The 18,348-nt window shown below is 41.9% G+C and overlaps 1 protein-coding gene across 2 annotated transcripts in view; it reads left to right on the forward strand.

The window, feature by feature from the left end:
- Positions 1 to 18,348, forward strand: part of myo1ea (myosin IEa) — a 49,878-nt gene that overhangs the window by 21,934 nt on the left and 9,596 nt on the right. For both annotated transcript variants that reach the window (XM_085761630.1, XM_085761638.1), the window contains exons 5-19: positions 1,765 to 1,852; positions 3,625 to 3,714; positions 4,646 to 4,777; positions 5,095 to 5,229; positions 5,530 to 5,662; positions 9,453 to 9,649; positions 9,741 to 9,821; positions 10,506 to 10,592; positions 10,680 to 10,763; positions 12,080 to 12,247; positions 13,151 to 13,236; positions 15,039 to 15,120; positions 15,209 to 15,315; positions 16,568 to 16,666; positions 17,332 to 17,476. In XM_085761630.1, coding sequence (XP_085617756.1) covers positions 1,765 to 1,852; positions 3,625 to 3,714; positions 4,646 to 4,777; positions 5,095 to 5,229; positions 5,530 to 5,662; positions 9,453 to 9,649; positions 9,741 to 9,821; positions 10,506 to 10,592; positions 10,680 to 10,763; positions 12,080 to 12,247; positions 13,151 to 13,236; positions 15,039 to 15,120; positions 15,209 to 15,315; positions 16,568 to 16,666; positions 17,332 to 17,476 — 1,714 coding nt within the window. The remainder of the gene's footprint in view (positions 1 to 1,764; positions 1,853 to 3,624; positions 3,715 to 4,645; positions 4,778 to 5,094; positions 5,230 to 5,529; positions 5,663 to 9,452; positions 9,650 to 9,740; positions 9,822 to 10,505; positions 10,593 to 10,679; positions 10,764 to 12,079; positions 12,248 to 13,150; positions 13,237 to 15,038; positions 15,121 to 15,208; positions 15,316 to 16,567; positions 16,667 to 17,331; positions 17,477 to 18,348) is intronic.

Here is an 18,348-nt window from a genome sequence, read left to right on the forward strand (position 1 = left end):
CCTGTGTCATCATACAACACTTCTCACAAATCCTTTTATATTCCTTTCATAGTGTCTGCTTCACCCAAGCTCATGCTCGTTTTCTCTTAATACAAGCTTCAAAAGTCTGCACAAACTCATTTCAAGTTTTGTCCAGTAATTTGAATTTGACGAAAGATTTCCAATTCCCCAATGTCATCCTCTTCTTTTGGACTGGAAGACTGAGCCCTAAAACAGATGGACAAAGACTCCTGTAGCTTGAATATAAGGAGAAGTTAATGTTTTCAAGGTGCGAGACAAAATTTTAAGAGTCACGTTCACCTTGGTCTAGTTCTGTGGGAAAGCGGTTTGCCTAAAAGTGTTGACTGTGCATCCATTCCTCATGGCGAGAGCCTCTAATGCCACAGGAAAGTTAATGCTTAAACCTCCAAGCTTCTGCATTGCTTTTTTTTTAAACTGTCTTAGCATGTCCTTGTTTGGTTAATAAATCTCTGCGGAAGTTAACAATGCCTTTCAGCACTTGAGCTCCTTAACAATGAGACTTGCCCTTCTGAGGATTCATAATGGGACTCAAACTCCCAGCAACTTGCGCTGAAAATAGCTCTTCAGAGAATAACTTGCAAGAGTAGGAACAATGCTCTCAGATGGAGCACAGGGTGATTTTCTGGCATTAAAACTTGATATGTTGAAACTCATCATATATTTGCTCCCCCGACTCTTGTTACTTGAGTCTTGTGCAGCGATGAAGCCCAGACAATACTGTGAATTTGGAAGAAACAAGGAGTTATATAGGGGGAGGGGGTTACAACCATATAGAGACTGCTGTGTAATAGAGTGGCTCCCATGACTTCCTCTGGCAGCCTCTAACAGTCTGCAGCTGTGTTTCTCACAGAGGCATTACCAACCTGACCCTACTTTAAGGCACAGAAAGAAAAACAGACTCCACTGTCATGCACTGCCAAACCACATATGTCAAAATAAGTATGACCCTGGCAAAGTGAAAGGCAAGGAGGAAAATAGACAAGTGTAGGGTGAGGGAGGGAGAGATATGGGGGAAAAAATCTGTAAATGTGACAAAACAGAATAAATGTCCTTATTACTGCGGCGTTCATCTGTCCAGATGTGCTGTGGCCAATCTCTCATTGAGCCCGCTGAGTGGAAATTTACTTCTAGCTGCTACTAATGGCACAAAACACACGTTGTTGGTTCCCACAGAAAATGAAGTGTGAACATGTGAAATCGGCAGCGTGGGCCTGTACCTGTTTATACAGTAGACTCACTGTGACTGAAACACAAACACACACTGACACATAGATAAACCGGCAAATTGGTTAAATTGCAATTATCGTCCCAGTTTAAAGTGTGAGCTTTTGCAGTGTGTTACGCTTAATGAATAAGATTAACAGTTGTGACTTGAGTTATACTGTAGGTAGGACCTGGACATCCACATTCAGCAGCTCGTAGTCTCCTATTTGCTGCTGTGTGTTCAGACAAAACGTGTAAATAAAGCAGCTACAATGTGTTTCTGAACATGAATGTGAAGTATGACATATGAAGTGTCATGCACAGATTGTAAATGAATGCTTGAAGTATTGCTCCACAGATCTTATTGTTGGTTATTTCACACACGTCCACAGGTCCACAGGTGACAGTGATACATGGACATGAGACTGATCAAGCGACAAGATAGAAAATACACAATAGCTGCCAAAGACTATAATACCAAAGAATCAGTCAGGTGTACATGCCTCACTTAACTCATGTGTCATTTTCTCTCCTTATCAGTGGCGAGAGCGGAGCAGGGAAGACAGTGGCGGCCAAATATATCATGGGCTACATCTCCAGAGTGTCAGGGGGTGGACCCAGAGTACAGGTGAGACCAGCTTTTCTTTCCCTTTCAGGACGGCATGTAAAAAATGCACAGATGAGTTTATGTGCACAGATTGTTTTGTTAAGCTCCATTTATGTGTAAAAAAGCAAAAATACCAGTAGAAATTAAATCTTATTAAATGTAAAAATGGAAGTATTTATGTTTGTTAAAATTCTGACATATTACTGCTTCATAAATACTTTACTTAAGTTGAGATTCACTGTAATGACAGGAAAAGCATTTGCAAAGTTCATTTATAAGGAAAAAATCTGGTCAGCGACTTTCTTCCAGCATCTATACTTGAAGTCTTTTAATGGTTTTCTCATCATCACTTTCAGTGTAGTTAAAATATATTTGATTATTCAGCACATGCCTTTTCAAATTATATCATTCTAGATCAATCACAAATTTAACTTGATATTTTCACTGCACATTTCTAACAACCTGTTGCTATTCCTCCCTCACACCCTTATATTATCACCCTCATCCTTACAACATTACACCATCCCAGTGTCTGTTATCACCCTGCCCCCCACCCCCTCCCCACTCAGCCACCTGGCAGTCCCCCAAACCGGCAGATGTCCAGTTCCTAAGCTCGATAAAGATCTAAAGTTTGATGAGGAAATGCCTGCACCATGATGGCAGTGGGATTTTTTTATTTTTTTTTATTTAATCCATTCAGAGCCGCTTCCACCGGGGCAACATCAGAAATCATCAACAGGCTTTAAATTTCAATTATACAGTAGAGCTGGTTGGCCTATATATGCTGAATTTGTGGTTTTATTATTGTTTTGGGTGTCTAAAATTGCAAGCTACAGAATAAGTGCACACGTCTGAAGCAAGTTATATAAATAACTCAGTTGTTTGTTGAACCAAATGTGGCCGTTACAGTGGAAAAAGCTCACCTCTCCTCTCCTCTCCTCTCCCTCATCCGGTCCTGCTCAGCATCACTTCTCATTCGATTGGTTCTCTCCAGATTTGCACACACTGTGCTCAGTACAGCACACGCATTCTTGTTCAATGTGTTGATGGTGTGTGTTCACAACGTGTCTGAGAAGAGTTTTGAATAGATAATTATTTCCTCCGTGTCATACATGTTTATGTTTCTGATCATTATCATCCTGACGATCATATTGATTCCTATTCGTGTGTAGTTGATTTTAAAGGTTCACGGTGAGAAAGAATCAAAGTTGTAAAATATTTATATTAACAACCTGAGGTCATGTTGGAAATGTGTTGTTACTTCAGTTGGACTCCAGGTGTTTTTTAAGCTCCATAAATGAAGCAAGTGAGAATTGAAAAGACATCCGTGTTGGGACAAACCTCAGCCAAAAAGAGTAAACCAATAACAGTATGGATGTCTATAAATAGCTGTGAGTGTGAGAGGCAGTTCTTATGTGTTTCCTTTCATATGGGACTAAGTTTAGTAAGGCGAAAATTTCCAAGAAATAATTTCCACTTAACTTCTGTGTACAATAATGGAAGTGGGAGTAGCTGTGTCTGCTGCCCAGATTTAAAACTCATGTGTGTGTGACATGCAGATGGCTCACAGGGAAGATAATGTTCTCCAGACTTTGTGTCTGTCTGTGTGATGTGTATTTGTGTATGAGTGTGTATCCATGTGCACACACACGCTCAGATTTGAGTGGAAAGTTCCAGAGATACACACACACACACCAGCCTGTCAGTAAGGGTGTGAAGTGTGTGGTGTCTGTACCTGCTCCACAGACCATCTGTGACGTACCTAACAGCTCGTTGCTTCTGTCTCCTCGCAGCACGTCAAAGACATCATCCTGCAGTCCAACCCGCTGCTAGAGGCCTTCGGCAACGCCAAGACTGTGAGGAACAACAACTCCAGCAGATTTGTAAGGGTTTTATTTCACTTTTTGTGAATCAGCGTGTAACAACATGGTTCTTGTTAATGAAAGAAAACACATGGAGTTAAAAAAAGGCCACTTCTTTTTTTGTTCTTTCTCAACTCTGCCTCGAGGAAGAAAAGAAGAAATTGTAACGTAGCAAAAAATTGAATAGCCAACTCTGTAAGAAAACCCCGTGTTGCTAAGAGATAGATACAAGCAGAAGGTCCTGCTTACCCCACAATAATTTGAGGACTCGACTTTTTTGTGGCAGACCTCCAGATCCAAGCTGAGTCTTTGAAAAAGCAAAGATTTACAGTATTACAGTACGTCTGATTTCTGTTGCATGGTGCATGAGGCAGCAAACCTCATGTGTGTCTTGGTTAACCAGAGCTCTGCTGTGAGGACACCGTGCACAGAAAGACATACATGCAGAATCACTGAGACACATCCTCTAGTGTTTGTAAAGGAAGTCAGTCAGCAAGGATTTAAAATGAAGGTGAAGCAAGTTGGTTTTTTAAAAGAAATAACCTTTTTCAGCTGAGTTTATTGGTTCAGTGTTCAGGTTTGCACACAAAGCACAATTGTGTCAGAGCTTGGGATATTTTTAGACAAAGTTTTTGGGAAAATGGTTTGTCACTAATGGCCTGAGGACCTTTATTTTTAGGGTTCAGTCTTTGTATAAAAGGTGTCTCTGTTCAGATTTGGGCTTCTGCTCTCAGTTTGACTGGAACAGATATTACATTATGGGCTTGAGAAGAAAGTAGGATCAGAAATGTGCACACACACACATACACACATACACACACCACCAGCAGCAGCAGCAGAAACCCCTGAAACAGTCAGGTGCCAGTGTTTCAGATCTCATAGCTCTGGCTTTAAGCATTATTGCAGCTTGCTCCAATACTGAGAAAAAAAAAAACATGCTTTGATCCATCAGGGGAAATACTTTGAGATCCAGTTCAGCTCCGGTGGCGAACCAGACGGAGGGAAAATCTCCAACTTCCTTCTGGAGAAGTCACGTGTCGTCATGAGGAATCCTGGAGAAAGGAGTTTCCACATATTCTATCAGGTGAGACCTACTTTCTGAGCCGGAGAGCGAACGGGACACATTTGGCTCGCGAGGAGGGTCTGTGAGGGGATTTCAGGACACACTGTGTGCGATGTGCCATTTGGCTGCAGGAGGACGGTCAATCTGTTTTCGTCGTGTATGGCCTGAGGTCTCTGGAAAAGACAGAAGTGTTCAGTTTTGCCATAGCACGGCGTTCTTCACGCACAGATGGAGCACATAAAATGCTTAAAGAAAATGACGTTATCACAGGATTTCTGTAATGTCTATAAGTGTTGCATAAACATGATGTCTCACATGAATCATTTCCTGCTCTGCAGTTGATAGAAGGAGCCAGTGGAGAGCAGAAGAGCAGCCTGGGAATCACAAGCCTGGATTACTACACTTACCTCAACCAGTCTGGTTCCTACAAAGTGGACGACATCAATGACAAGAGTGACTTCCAGGAGACAATGGTACAGAAACGTCTCTTCTGTAGAAGTGGCAACAACTTAACACTGTCACTGTTGTTTTTTGTGTGACTGAATCTCATACCAGTGTTCATGTGGCTCACAGTCTCCTCTTTACATTCCTCTCCCTCCTCACCACTCCTCTTTTGTTTTCTTTTCCAACGACCTCCTCCTGCTTTTGTTTACCAGTCAAACCGCAACAGGAGTAATTAGAGGACATGAGCTAGGTACCGCAGGAGTGTTTAAACCCACGCCACGGCCCTGATTTAGCATGATTTTTTTTTTCTTCCTCCTTTTCTTTCTCAGCATGCCATGAGTGTGATTGGCATCTCAGCGGAAGACCGGTCCATGGTGCTGCAGATTGTGGCCGGCGTCCTACACCTGGGGAATATCAGTTTCAGGGAATCGGGCAACTACGCTGCTGTGGAGAGTGAAGAGTGTAAGTAGCAGGGCTCGTTCACAAGAGAGCGCAACACAACCTCGTTTGGTTAATGTGGTTCACACTAAAACAGGTAGCAACCGAAGATCACATTAAAACTTCAATGGAAACAACAACTTGGGCTGTTTGTAATTTGCTGTTTAGACCTCTTAAAGGTTTATCCTCGCACATTATTTGGTTTTGGCTGTTGGTAACTATTGTCCCTCCATGTTATTAAATGTTCACTTCTCCAATCATGTTTCATTGCCCTTCAAACCTCCTCATCAGACTCTGAGGGAAACATCCTGTGTCACAGACCGGTAGCAACATTCAAGGAAAGACTTAAAATAAATACGTATAAATGTGAACATCATCCAATTGTAATCAAACAAGGTCCAAAGGTCTGTTGTCAAGCTAGTGGCTGATGGTGAGTGTTGACTGGGCTGAACATGCTTATATATTCTCACTATTCAAACATGCAAATATTTGTTCTACTAAATGTCTGTGTTACAACAAGACAGTGTCTACAGCCAGCATTCACTATCTTGTGTAATTGGCACTAACTACACCTACAGCTGCAAATGGGAAGGGATGTCTTTAGCTCTGCAGATACTGGGTCATAAGGAAAAACACTGTACCACTTTAAAGGAATAGATCAACATTTTGGCAAATTGGGCCATTGCCATAATCCCTGTAGTCGTAGGAGTAGGTTCGTTACCTTTAATTGTCGATGCAAGCTATTTTTAGAACAGCGGAGCAGAGCCATGTGCTGCTCAGAGCTACGTAATGTTATGATACAGAGTTGTTTTAGAGGCAAATGCAGAGACTGCTTGCCGAAAAACAGCGGTTTTGCATGAATTTACCTCGAAAACAACTCGGTCTCGTAGCGTTACGTTATTATCTCATAGCGTGGTGAATGTGCAGGTCACAACTTGTCCACCAGAGCGTTTTGGAGTTGTTGGATTGTGTATTTGATTAGTTAGATGAGGGAAACCAAGAAATCCCATTAGCCTCCGTAGCGTAGCTCTGAGCAGCTCGCAGCTCTGCTCCGCCGTTCTAAAAATAGCTTGCACCGACAATTGAAGGTAACAAACCTACTCCTAAAACTATAGGGATTATGGCAATGGGCCAATGTGCCAAAATGTTGAACTATCCCTTTAAACTTTGACCTGATGATGGTGCAGGATAAAAAGCCTCTCTCTCTGCCAGCTTCTTCTGTAGCCACTGAATTGAAACTGGGACCCATGTATTTTTGTATAAAAAATGATAGTTTATCAAGTAGTTGCTTAGATATTTCAGTCTGGACCAAAGTGGTAGACGACCAACAGAGTCAAGTTGCTAGAATGACACAGATAAAGTTGTGTTATTATGACTGAGGCCAAAGACAATGGTGCTGATGTTCAGGGTGAGTTTAAAAGCCGGTGAACCTCTTTGTATTTTTGTGTCCTTGAGTGTCTCTTCTCTCTTCAGTGTCCCGAGCTGCCCTTCTCTGGTTGGTTTTTCCTCTCACCACTTTCAGTCTCTAAAGTTTTATTGTGTTAATGCAGAGCTGCAGCCAACTGTCTGCAGTACTTCACAAGACCATGCTAGATTAGCAGAAAATAAAACGCTATTATAGAAAGTGCATATATCGTCAGAGGCTAAAGTTACCTTGAAAAATCCCCCTCCCTCTCCTTATTCCTCTCCTTTTTCCCTTCCTCCTTCCTTCTCTGTATCTTTTCTATGATGCTGTGTACAAAGCCTTGGTTTGTTCAGTGTAGACGAAACAGCGGCACTTCGTAATCTCTGCCTTTCCTGTTCCTTCCAGTCTCACTTACCATGTGCTTAAACCACTTACCCCCACTCTACATACAAAACGGCACCAGCCAAGTTCACCCTAATATCAGCAACCAACCACTCAACAGAGAGGAGTCACTGAATCATCAGTGGTTGAACTTGAACTATTTGTCTGTTTGGGACATGAAGCAACTTGATCCTGATGTTTTGTACAAATAACTGTTTGAAGAGAAAAAAACATTTTAGACTAAAACATCTCATCTGATATAAACTGATCATCCAGAACAAACTAAACATTGTGACCAGAAACAAATAACATCTTGAGCCCAGTTCCAATGTAAAGTCTAATTGTGTCTAAATGTTCTCTGCAGCACTGTAGCTTTAAAATTATTCAGTTTCTGTGCTTCGAGGTTCAAACCCATCAGTGTGGATTTTAAAAACGACATTCGTATATAATGTTAATTTGTGAGCTTTAGATGTGCAGGTGTAGGTGGAGTCAGGCTAGCCGTTTTCCCTTGTTTCCAGTTTCTATGCTAAGCTAAGCTAACCTGCTGGTGGCTACAGCTTCATATTGTGTGTGCAGACATGAGCGTGTATCCATCCTCTCATCCAACTTTTGAGGGGAAAAAAGCAGTTTCCAAAGACGTCTTACTATTCCTTTTAAAATTAGATGGGTAGAATAAACTTTTAACAAGCAAGGAATATTTGACAGTCGTGTCCATACCCAGAATTTTATTATTCAAACTTTATTTTCAGTGAGAGTTATACAGAGTCAATATTGCACAAGGAAATTGACAGACTTATTGTATGTGTTACATCATGTTGGAATGAAGTGAATCCAGATGCTCGGTAAAACCTCTGTACAGATATCGTACCCCTCTTACTATCCACTGGTGCTTTGACTAACAAATTTCCTGCAGGAGAACTTGTGCATTGTTCCTGAAATTCACATACACGTTGCGTAAGAGCCTCCATATACAAACCATACCTTTCCTGCTGAATACAAAGGATGACTTTTCCTCATGATTTAAGCAGGCGTATGGTCAGTCACACCCTAAAGTCCCAAAAGGGGAGCTACTGCAGTGGTCTGATGCATTCCCAGACACAGTGAGTCTGCAGGCCTGAGAGCTATTTCCTTTTAGGGGAAGTGAGTCACTGTAATAAGGCAGGGAGGGGCTCTCAGGGGACAATATCAACGCCAGGTCAGGGGCAAATGATCTGTGGTGCGCACAACACTTTTTTTTTTTCAAGGGTTAGCTCAGTACTATTCTTCTTTTCTGCATGCGGGCCGTAATTCAAAGCTCATCTGTGCTGGATTTTCTCCAGAGGATGTTTTGTTTCGGCGGTTTCAGTGGGTTCAACCCAGTTCTGTGGCTTTACCCCACAACTGCCTGCAGTGTGATTATCAGCAGGAGCTTTCCTCATCTGTGAGGCGGCCTTATCACCAAACGATAAGAGTAAAGTGGCTGTTGGAGCATTGGATTAGCAGCGTTTCTCTGCTATGAAAAGGTCACACAAGGCCGCCTTTCAAATCTGCAGTATGTGGCCTGCATATTGATTTACATACTGGTTTTTCGAGAAATGTCTCCCTGCAATTTCAGAGCCATTCCCATCAATGCCATGCTGATTCATTTCTCCGCAACAACTTAACGTGCCATCACTGTATGAGCTACAGTAATGATAAATTCATTTCAAATTACTTTCTGGACCAATAATTCAAACTACAAGATTTCTGAATATTGTTAAAAATGCCAACTGCAATTGTTTTGTCCAACACACACAACCCAACAATACCCAACAATAACATTTAACCTTCACATAGACCAAGAAAAACAGCAAATCTTCATATTTTAGAAAGTAAAAAATTGCCAAATGTTGCCAAAAAAAATCTAAATAGTCTTTTTAGGGATTTCCAGGTTGATCAACTGATCAATTAACCAAATAATAATTTCAGCTCTGCAGAAGATGTTTGTGTTTGGCTTTGATTGTGGATGATAACTCTCTTCTTTCTCTTTTCTCCTCTGTGTTTTAACAGTTTTGGCCTTTCCTGCGTTCCTGCTCGGGATCGACCAGAACCGTCTGAAGGAGAAACTGACGAGCCGGAAAATGGACAGCAAGTGGGGAAATGCCGTGGAGTCTATTGACGTGACACTGAACGTGGAGCAGGCGTGTTACACTCGAGACGCCCTCTCCAAAGCCCTGCACTCCCGTGTGTTTGACTTCCTGGTGGAGGTATGATTGCAATGCTTTAATAATAAAAGTCAAGCCTACACAATTTCCATTGGCAAACTTATATTTCAGTAACTAAACTCTTTGATTTCAGTCCATCAACAAAGCCATGGTGAAGGATCATCAGGAGTTAAATATTGGCGTGTTGGACATTTATGGATTTGAAATTTTCCAGGTAGGTGCTTTTGGCTGTTCCCAACACTGACACACGGCTCCTGGAATTCCTCTCTGCAGAAACACATAAATTAGATTAACAGGTATTAACTTTGAGCATTTAAACAGATTAAACACAGGGGATGAGACTAATTTATAAAGCATGTGGATTAAGTCCCATCTTCTGATTGAGGCAGCAGACTTCAACATGCTTTTCTAATCTGATTACTGGTTTGTTTAGTTTGTTTAATGACAAGTCCTGTGACTTGTCCACAGGATTGGACAAACCGAATGGAAGTGTTTTTGTATTATTTTGGTTTACAGGCAGCTCTAGATCCTAATAACAAGGTTGTTAGTGTGTGGCATGACACTACATAACATTATAAACTGTAAAGGCAAAAACTAATCTAATCTCCTCTGCCAGTTTCTCCTTTCAGTCTCAATGTTTTCTCTGTGTAAATACAATGTAAGAAAAGGTCGGCTGCTTTTTCTATCAAACAGGAAGACTCAGGCCACTGCTGCCTAAAGCTCAGGCTCAGGCTCCATTGTATGTTCACAATATGGCCTTTCCTTTAATACCAGGCGGACTGTGTGAGGCTCCCTCTTTAAACAATGCCCAGTGAGGCCAAAGGAGATCCGTTCTCTGCCGAAGATAAAGCTCACTCAGGCTCCATGCATTGTCCTGACCATGTTGTCTTTTCCTTAGAAAAATGGATTTGAGCAGTTCTGCATCAACTTTGTGAATGAGAAGCTGCAGCAGATTTTCATTGAGCTGACTCTAAAGGCCGAGCAGGTAATGTTCCTCTCCTCCACACTCCCCTTCTACTTTGATCTTTTCGTTTTCAGTGTCTTTGTCTCTGACTCTGAACTCTCTTTGTAGGAGGAGTATGTGCAAGAGGGCATCAAGTGGACTCCTATCGAGTACTTCAACAACAAGATTGTCTGCGATCTCATCGAGAGCAAAGTAAATAAACTATAAATAAATAATAATCTTGAAGAATTAACAACTCCCACTCGGCAAGCTCAATACTTTATTCTATTAACTTTTGATAGAAATCCAAAGTGGGTCTGAAATCTCATTCAAAACTTATGAAAATGCATAATAGACAATGGTAGGTGGAGCCTGGTAAAACAATAAATTAATTTATGTCATTTTAAAGTCCAAAAGATTAATTGTTTAACCAAGAAAACAATGATCGCATTAATCAATAATGGAAATTATCATGATTCCCTGCATCAATTTACTATCACAACAAACAGGAATATGAAACTATTTTTTTTCCAATAAATATTTGTCAGTTTTATTGTCCTCATATTGTAAACAGAGTTTCACGAGTTCCTGCCAAGTTTTTTGCTCTGTTGCCGTGACTTGCATCTTAATATCCTCAAACGTGCCGACACGCCTCTTAATTTGATTTATCTGTCCCACTGAGAGGTCTAATCCATGAAATCCACAACAAGGGCTTTAAAACAAGCCTCCATCTGAGAGGAACAGGGGATCAGTATCAGGCCCTGACAGTCCAGCTCTTTACACCAGACCCACTTTAGTTAATCCAGTGACACAGACTTGTGTTCTTTGAGTCGGAGACACTGTTCGCACTGTGCAAACCGAAGGCCACCGACCCAACTTCGGACATAATGGAGCCAAACAGAGCAGAGGGATGTCTGAGAGAGGCCGTACTGAAGCTCCTCTCTTCATTTAGACGCTCATTCAGTATCAAAAATGAAAGATTCTTCATGTTTTTTATGAAACATTTTACACTGATTAACAGTTTGGTAAAAATTTATTTGGGCCCAGTTGTTGGATTGAACTTTATTATGGTATTTCACTATGTCAGAAGGTTTATATTTAAACCTGTAATGTGCTTCATATATTACAGCTGCAGCTGAAAACAACTGTCAACACTGATTAATCAGCATGTTAATTTTGATTGATCATTTAGTCTATTAAATACCAATCTATCTAGAACTTGAGAGGTGACGCCGTGACCTGAACTGTTTTATCCAGCCAAAGGTTTCCTGCCAGAGAATTTTTGAAGTTCATTCATGTTTTGCATTTTTCCATAAATAATTTAAATGAGAGTTGATCAGCTTATTTTTCCACATATCAAACGTTTGAGTTCATATTTTATTTTCAGACTCTCTTAGTCATTACAGCAAATTGGTCGAAAATAAACATGAGGTCATACCATGTGTGAGTGAGCTGGTAACGTCTTGGTGAGTGTCAGAGCCGTGACTCATGATACGAGGGTGACGTGTTTTCCTTGTGTTTTTTTCCAGAATCCCCCAGGCATCATGAGCATCCTGGACGATGTGTGCGCCACCATGCACGCGGTGGGCGAAGGGGCCGACCAGACCATGCTGCAGAAGCTCCGCATGCAGATCAACACTCACGAACACTTCAACAGCTGGAACCAGGGCTTCATCATCCACCACTATGCTGGCAAGGTCAGCTGGAGTGCACTGCAGATGTTTGCGAGGGAGATCTTTATCTCCCTTACAGAGTAATGGCTTTAATAGCTTTCAATATGAGGTTTGGAGCAGCTCTTTGCTGTGGTATCAACTGTAAATGAATATTTTATACATGCAGTCTGCAGCAGGCTGCTGATGGTAACTTCTGCAAATAGAAGCTTATTAAAATGTCATTTTTCATGGTGTTGGTGTGGGAGCCGATCCTGTCGCTCGCCGCTTGCATGATCTGTCATAAATAGCAGTTATACAGCTGGTCCTTTAATTCTGGAGTTTGTGTCGTCATCTCTGAGCTTTTAAGTTTTCCAGCTCTAAACTAAACGCCCCTCTGTCCTGCAACTCCCTTCTCTCCCTTTTAACTTTTTATGGCTGCAGTCGCATCTCCGTGTGCACTGATTTATATCGGTGTCATCCATTTTAATCAGCTTTATTTCACTTAAGGCTCGTTAGACGTCTTTGTTTTGCTCTCATTCTCATTTTGGTGGTCTGGGCCTAAGTTGTCTCATGTCATTCACCAGATGTGTGGTGGCCACAGCCTGGCACACATGCCGCAGGCCTAATGAGCCGTGCCATAAAGACGTGAGGGGCTCCCATGACCGGGCTCAAAACATTCCCCCAGTCTCAGCTGACAGTATAGCAGGAATAACATGCTTTAATTTATACACCTTTAAACCACTGCTGGTTTTATAAGGACGCTAATCCTGAGGGGGTGTAAAGCTCGGCTCTGTAACCCTTCATTTTCTTTCCCCCGTAAAACTGAAGCCACCAGTTCTGGTCCGAATATCAGTTTCCATTTTTAATTTCACACAGGTGTCGCCTTTCATTTGCTGGAGGATTTCATTTATGACTCTTTGGAAATCTTCCTTTATGTGTCTCCTCCAGGTGTCCTACGACGCAGAAGGTTTCTGCGAGAGGAACCGAGACGTCCTTTTTACTGACCTCATTGAGCTGATGCAGAGCAGTGAAATGTAAGTAACTCCTATTAACTCGCCGCACAAACAGGTGGTGAGGATTTCTGTGGCGCGCACTTGAAGGGAGTTTTCTATTGTGACGCATGTGGCTATAATTGAACACATCTGAATGAGAGTTTCAGACGTTCCAGTGCATCTGGAAGCCGGCGGGACGTAGAAAGAAGTGTGTGCGGCCGGGGGCTCGGTTACGTCTCGCCCTCTGCCCTCGATCACGTCTGGTCTCTGTCGCGATATACAAGCTTTTTGGGGGTCCGCTCAGTCTGGTCTTAAAATGTGCAGCCTCCTCCCTGGGGGCGACGCATTGTGGAGTGTGGTCCCACTGTGTTTTAGTTTCTTGGCCTTTCTTTGTGTCAAAGTGGCCATCTGTGCAAACAGCCTGCATTGTCTGTGTAACCCCCGCGGGCCTCAGCCGCCGCACACCCCCTTTGTGGGCACGTTTTGTGAGGCGTGAAAGGAGCTTAAACCAAAATCCCATTCAGACACGTGCTGGAAAATACATAACATGAATTTCACATATGTACAAACATATATATATATACACGCATAGATAAAAGACTTTGGCACAGTCGCACATAGAGGAAGCACGAGAAGGAAGGAAGCGGCCTCGTCCCCTGGAGCAGCGGGTCTGAACGGAGAAGAAAGGAGTGACCGGTATTGTCAGCTGGACAATATTAGCAGACCTCTGATCTGTTTGTACACACAACCTGCTGATCCTTTCTTCTGTGTCCATAACCTCCAGTCTGAAGTTTAAAATCAAACAAATACCAATGTGGGAGAAAGGCTTTGGATTTAAGAAAACACAAACAACAACATCAAAAAGCACTTTGAAATAATAAAATAATAAACACCAAAGGCAGCGACAGAAGCGAGTTGAATTAAGTTGAATGTTAAGCAGCTGTACGTGTCAGCTTTAGACCAGGCCTGACTGTAAACCATCTTTTCTGATGCTTTCCAAACACTTTCCAAAAGAGTTCAAAAGCACAGTACAGTTTTACTTGCATCAGATTATCTATAGTGGCCTTTTAAATGGAAGAACTTCACACAAGATTTTAAATGAATCGAAAATTTACAGCAAAACGGAAACTGAGAGACATTGTTTATTCTTAAACTTTCACTGTCTGTATTTAGCCGTGTGTCCTCAGCTGAGAGAAGCATGAAGATGGAAACTTCACGAATATCTGCTACATTCTGACCTGCAGCAACATCATAGTGTTGTGACGCCTCTTCTATAAATCATCCACAAATTGAAGTGTATTTATTATATTCAGATAATATATGATATAATACATATGCATACAGAAAGTTAAGTGTTTGAGGAGAGAATGGAGACTTTTATATCAAGAATACTGTATTTTAGTGATGATTTAGTGCGCTACCAAATGCTGCACAAAGCAAACGGTCGAAGTTCAATGTCAAGTTATAAATTGTTTGACTTATGTGAGTGTGTTGTAAATAATAGCAGCATAAACTTTGTTCCTATGTACAGCTGTGACCCTCAGGAGATTTGCAGCACACAGAGGTGTTTATACAAATACCTCTCTCTCTCTCTCTCTCATACACACACACACACACACAAACACACATCCCCAATTTTCCCACCACCTCCCAGCTCGGACCTTCTCAAGCGATTCAGGAATTTAAACCAGTGACCTTCGTCAGAAGGCCGTGGGTCTTTAATCATTAACTTTGGCTCTGCATGCTTTTTTAAGGCCTACCACGCTCTGTTTTTGTTGATCGGGGATGATACCAAATCGTCTGCATCAGCACTTATTCAGTCTCCTCCCTTCTTCCTCCGACAGCGCCTTCATCAGAGCACTGTTTCACGAGAACCTCAACGCTGAGAAGAAGGGTCGACCCACAACTGCAGGCAGCAAAATAAAGGTGTGTGTTAGTCTAGGAACGGCCTTCGCATAAAAGAAAATGTGTGTGTCTGCTCAATCAGCTGATATTTCTTCTAATTACATTGTAGAGACAAGCCAACGATCTGGTGAGCACACTGATGAAATGTACCCCACACTACATCCGCTGCATTAAACCCAATGAAACCAAGAAGCCCAGGGACTGGGAGGAGAGTCGGTAAGTGACTGATCCACTGGGTCTGATCACATCGAAACTGTTTGTAAACGTCAATGCATCACATGTAAGACAGCTCTGAAGAACCAAAGTAGTTATTGTTAATCAGTCCTAACTCCTAATTGATCACATGCATGAACAGGAACAACCAGCCAGGGACAGTGATTCATCCTCCATCTGCCATATTGCTCAGTCTGTGCAGTTCTTTCAAGTTATATGTTATTTAAGCTATTTTAACACTAGTGGCCATCACACACTAGTAGCAATTAAAACATTATCAACAATCGAATATGTTTCCGATGTATAGAATAGATGAAATTATTAAAAATTGACTAAAATTGACAGATTTTGCCCCTGAAAGTGCAGTAATGTCAGACAAAAACTTTAATAATAACCATACTTGGGGAAAGACTGAAAATAACATAAATTCAACCTTAATTCTTGTAAGTTGTGACATCATATCCACAGCTGTTCTCACTCAGAGCGTAAACATGGGGTGATTGTTCCGATTTGTTTTTCACCCTTTTTGTTTTTTGCTCCTTTTTTTATGTTTTCTGTCCGTCTGAAGACTTAGTCATGTGAGACATGTTTGGGACGACCCCCACCCCCTTAATCCCTTTGTTTCAGTTTCCCGCTCTTTCCTCTCTGCTCGCAGGCTCTGGTCGCTACATGTTCAGATGTAGAGTATTGTTCAGCGCCTATGACCTTCCTGTTGTGAGTCCAGCACAGGGTGGCTCATTAATTAGCACCGGAACCAGTGTTTTCCCAGGAAGTCTGAGTGTACTAAGTAGCAGTTAAAGCTCTTTGTTTGAGGAAAAAGTCGGCAAAATGCAGCTGTTTTACATACAATGACCTGTGATAGACACTTTCTTCCGTCAGTGGAGTTGGAGCTTCTTGTAAAAGATGTTGTCGAGTGTGAGTTGATATCTCTAACCATCTGTGGTAATATGCAAACTAGTTGTCATGAATACAAAAATATCACAATGTGTAATGGATAACACAAAAGATATTAAAATGAGGGAGGATATGAAAAGGGAAGGAAACTTAACATCAATACAATACCACAGTCAGAGGCGTCAGTGTCCTGTATGAGTATTTTGTGTTTTTCCCATTCGAGGCTGGAAGGATTAGTCAGTATAAAATTCATGGGAAAGATGTTGATAATTCATTAATGATTCAGGGATTTGCCACAACAGAGAGGAGCTTTTTAATACCATCCTTATGTTGATCGTTATGTTTGCTCTCTCACCCTCAGAGTGAAACATCAGGTGGAGTATCTGGGTCTGAAGGAAAACATCAGGGTGAGGCGTGCTGGTTACGCCTACCGCCGAATCTTCAGAAAGTTCCTCAACAGGTAACACACACCTGCGATTCACACTCATGCTTTCTTTTGACTGTTACGGTATTTGGTTTAGTAGTAATGCTGTGTCTGATTAGTGTCCATGCTGACGCTGCTTTTTTCACTATCCCCCCTCAGTATTTCCACTACCATTTACAGTCAGTCATATTTCTGTGGCACCCTTGGCCTCATGTTAGCTTTTACATAACATGTTTCCAATAAGTTCCACACACCAAGACGTACAGACGTTTACCCTGAGTTTGGGTATTGGAGAGAAAATGTTGGATTTGTTGAACTCCAACATTAGAAATGTGTCCATTTGAGACTTCCTAGGGTGTTTTGTTTTGTTTTGTTTTGTTTTGTGATCTATGTTTTGTGTTGTAGGTCTGGCTTGCTTTGTACATTATTGCTGGACTGCATTTCTTTTTTATTGTTTTTCTTACTGTTTGTAAGAAAGAAAGAAAAAAAAAAGTCTGGACAGATACTGATAAATGCATACAAGATGTTTATCTTATTCATGTAACTGCAACAAGGTAACATGTATTTGTCTGTCATAAACATCAATAAAAAAAAGAAACAAATGTGTCCATTTGGCACACGTGTGATATTATGTAAATCATCCTCCCTCCAAACCTGAACAACCAACCCTCGTTATGCAAAACCCATTGTCTGTTCTTCAGGTACGCCATTCTGACCAAAGAGTCCTGGCCGACGTGGCGAGGAGACGAGAAACAAGGCGTCCTACATCTCTTACGCTCCGTTAACATGGACCAGGATCAGTTCCAGCTTGGTCGCACCAAGATCTTCGTCAAAGCCCCCGAGTCGGTGAGTTAAGTTTGTCATGTATCTCACATCCTCCTTTGTTTGGTTTCTTTATAAGAGAGCGTTTCCAGGAAAATATACTGCAGAGCTACAGTAAGAACTTGCAGGCCAACTTTTTTTGCTCCTGTATAGATGCAAAATTCAAATCATATGTCAAAATGTCTGCTGGCATGCAAAGGTCTGTTTGTATGCAGGGAGAAAAAAAAACAAAAACGGATCTCACCATTTTTACTCTAAACACCATAAAAGGGCACTAATGTCCCAAATTGTACTCGAATCCTTGTCGGAGGGGAGGAGATTGAACCCGACCCTGGTACCACGTCAGCACTGAGTCAACACCACTTTGGAACTAAAACACAAGCACAGGCTGTGGTTGCAGTGTTTGGAGGGGGGGGGGGGTACATCATAAAGGCTTGTCTTTTTCCACCATAACTGCTTTTTTCATGATTCCTATGAAAGCAGCATTTGTGTGACGCCTGTGCTGTCACTTATTAACATTTATACACATCGTGCACGGACGCGCTCACACACACAGATGTATGTTTAGAAGCTTGCACACAGACATCTTAGTCTTAATTCAGGCCTTACAGCTGATCCTGAATGCCTTTACTTATTCATTGCAGCCATGCGGTGCCAAGAGCTTCTCCTCTCCTCCCCTCCCCCCGCTCTGCCAGACCCAGAGTCCGAGTCACTGAGGTGTGCTTATGAAAACGCAAATATCACAGAGGGCGGACCGCTGAAATGAGCTGCCAGGCTTCTCAAAACAAGCCTCTCTGTCTGATAAGACACTGACACCAGCTCATTAGATGTGTGACTGAAGCTTTTTTTCTCTGCCGGATGGAATGAGAAGTTTAGTTTGTTTGACACCAGGCCAG

The sequence above is a fragment of the Trachurus japonicus genome, chromosome 3 (assembly GCF_045865225.1).
Source record: "Trachurus japonicus isolate A0001 chromosome 3, Traja_1.0".
Classification (NCBI taxonomy): domain Eukaryota; kingdom Metazoa; phylum Chordata; class Actinopteri; order Carangiformes; family Carangidae; genus Trachurus; species Trachurus japonicus.